Source organism: Poecilia latipinna, unplaced genomic scaffold (genome assembly GCF_001443285.1).
Source record: "Poecilia latipinna isolate Pla-1442-1.1 unplaced genomic scaffold, P_latipinna-1.0 Scaffold2754, whole genome shotgun sequence".
Lineage (NCBI taxonomy): Eukaryota > Metazoa > Chordata > Actinopteri > Cyprinodontiformes > Poeciliidae > Poecilia > Poecilia latipinna.
Window position 1 is genome coordinate 91,754 of NW_015115370.1, and position 643 is coordinate 92,396.

Sequence of the window (643 nt, forward strand, 5' to 3'; positions counted from 1 at the left end):
TCTTTACATTTTACAACCTAGTCAGTGCATCTATATGAACTTCACATTAATTACCTGTTGTATCCATCCTGAGCTGATGTTTGCAGAGATGGTGTACGTTGTGTCCTTGTTCCTTTCCATGAACGTGGAGCACCTGAACACTCTGCACTTTGCTACAGTGCAGTCCTGTAGCAAAATTAAAGTTGCAAGATATTGATTAAATGTGGGAATTTCAGAAGACTGAATGCAAAACGTAAATAAAAAAAAGACAGTTAAGCAAAGTATTAAGAAGTGAACACAAAACCTTCGATTAAAGTTGAAATGTCACATTGTGTGGAAAATATTTGGAAATGGTATAACATTTATGTAAACTTTTGAGAACTACTCCTTTATTAAGAAACACTGGATAAACACATACATACCAATATTTTCTTTTCTTTTATTGTCTTAACAAGATCAGTGACAGTAGGTTCTTTATCTCTGCTGCGCTGACAGCCTGGAATCTGAAAACAGAGCTCCATCGCATCAGTTAAAGTCTTATTTACATTTAATTAGTTCTAGTTTGTAGCATTTTTCACCTGAAAGCTGTTCGTGTTCATCCAGATGTCTTTGTCACCAAGTCTTACAGGAACTTTGATCACTACAGTTAAATTTAGTGGTCTGA

The 643-nt window shown here is 35.1% G+C and overlaps 1 protein-coding gene across 5 annotated transcripts in view; it reads right to left on the minus strand.

Moving 5' to 3' along the window:
• Positions 1 to 637, minus strand: part of LOC106939033 (integrin alpha-X-like) — a 12,462-nt gene extending 11,825 nt beyond the window's left edge. For 3 of the 5 annotated variants that reach the window (XR_001422744.1, XM_015021291.1, XM_015021288.1), the window contains exon 1: positions 558 to 637. Coding sequence is in view for 4 of the 5 variants with exons in the window: in XM_015021291.1 (XP_014876777.1) it covers positions 558 to 578 (21 nt within the window). In the remaining variant the exon portion in view is untranslated. Of the gene's footprint in view, positions 1 to 54; positions 166 to 401; positions 483 to 557 lie in introns of all 5 variants that reach the window. The other 2 variants (XM_015021290.1, XM_015021289.1) reach the window with 2 other exon arrangements.
• Between the last annotated feature and the right edge of the window lie 6 nt (positions 638 to 643).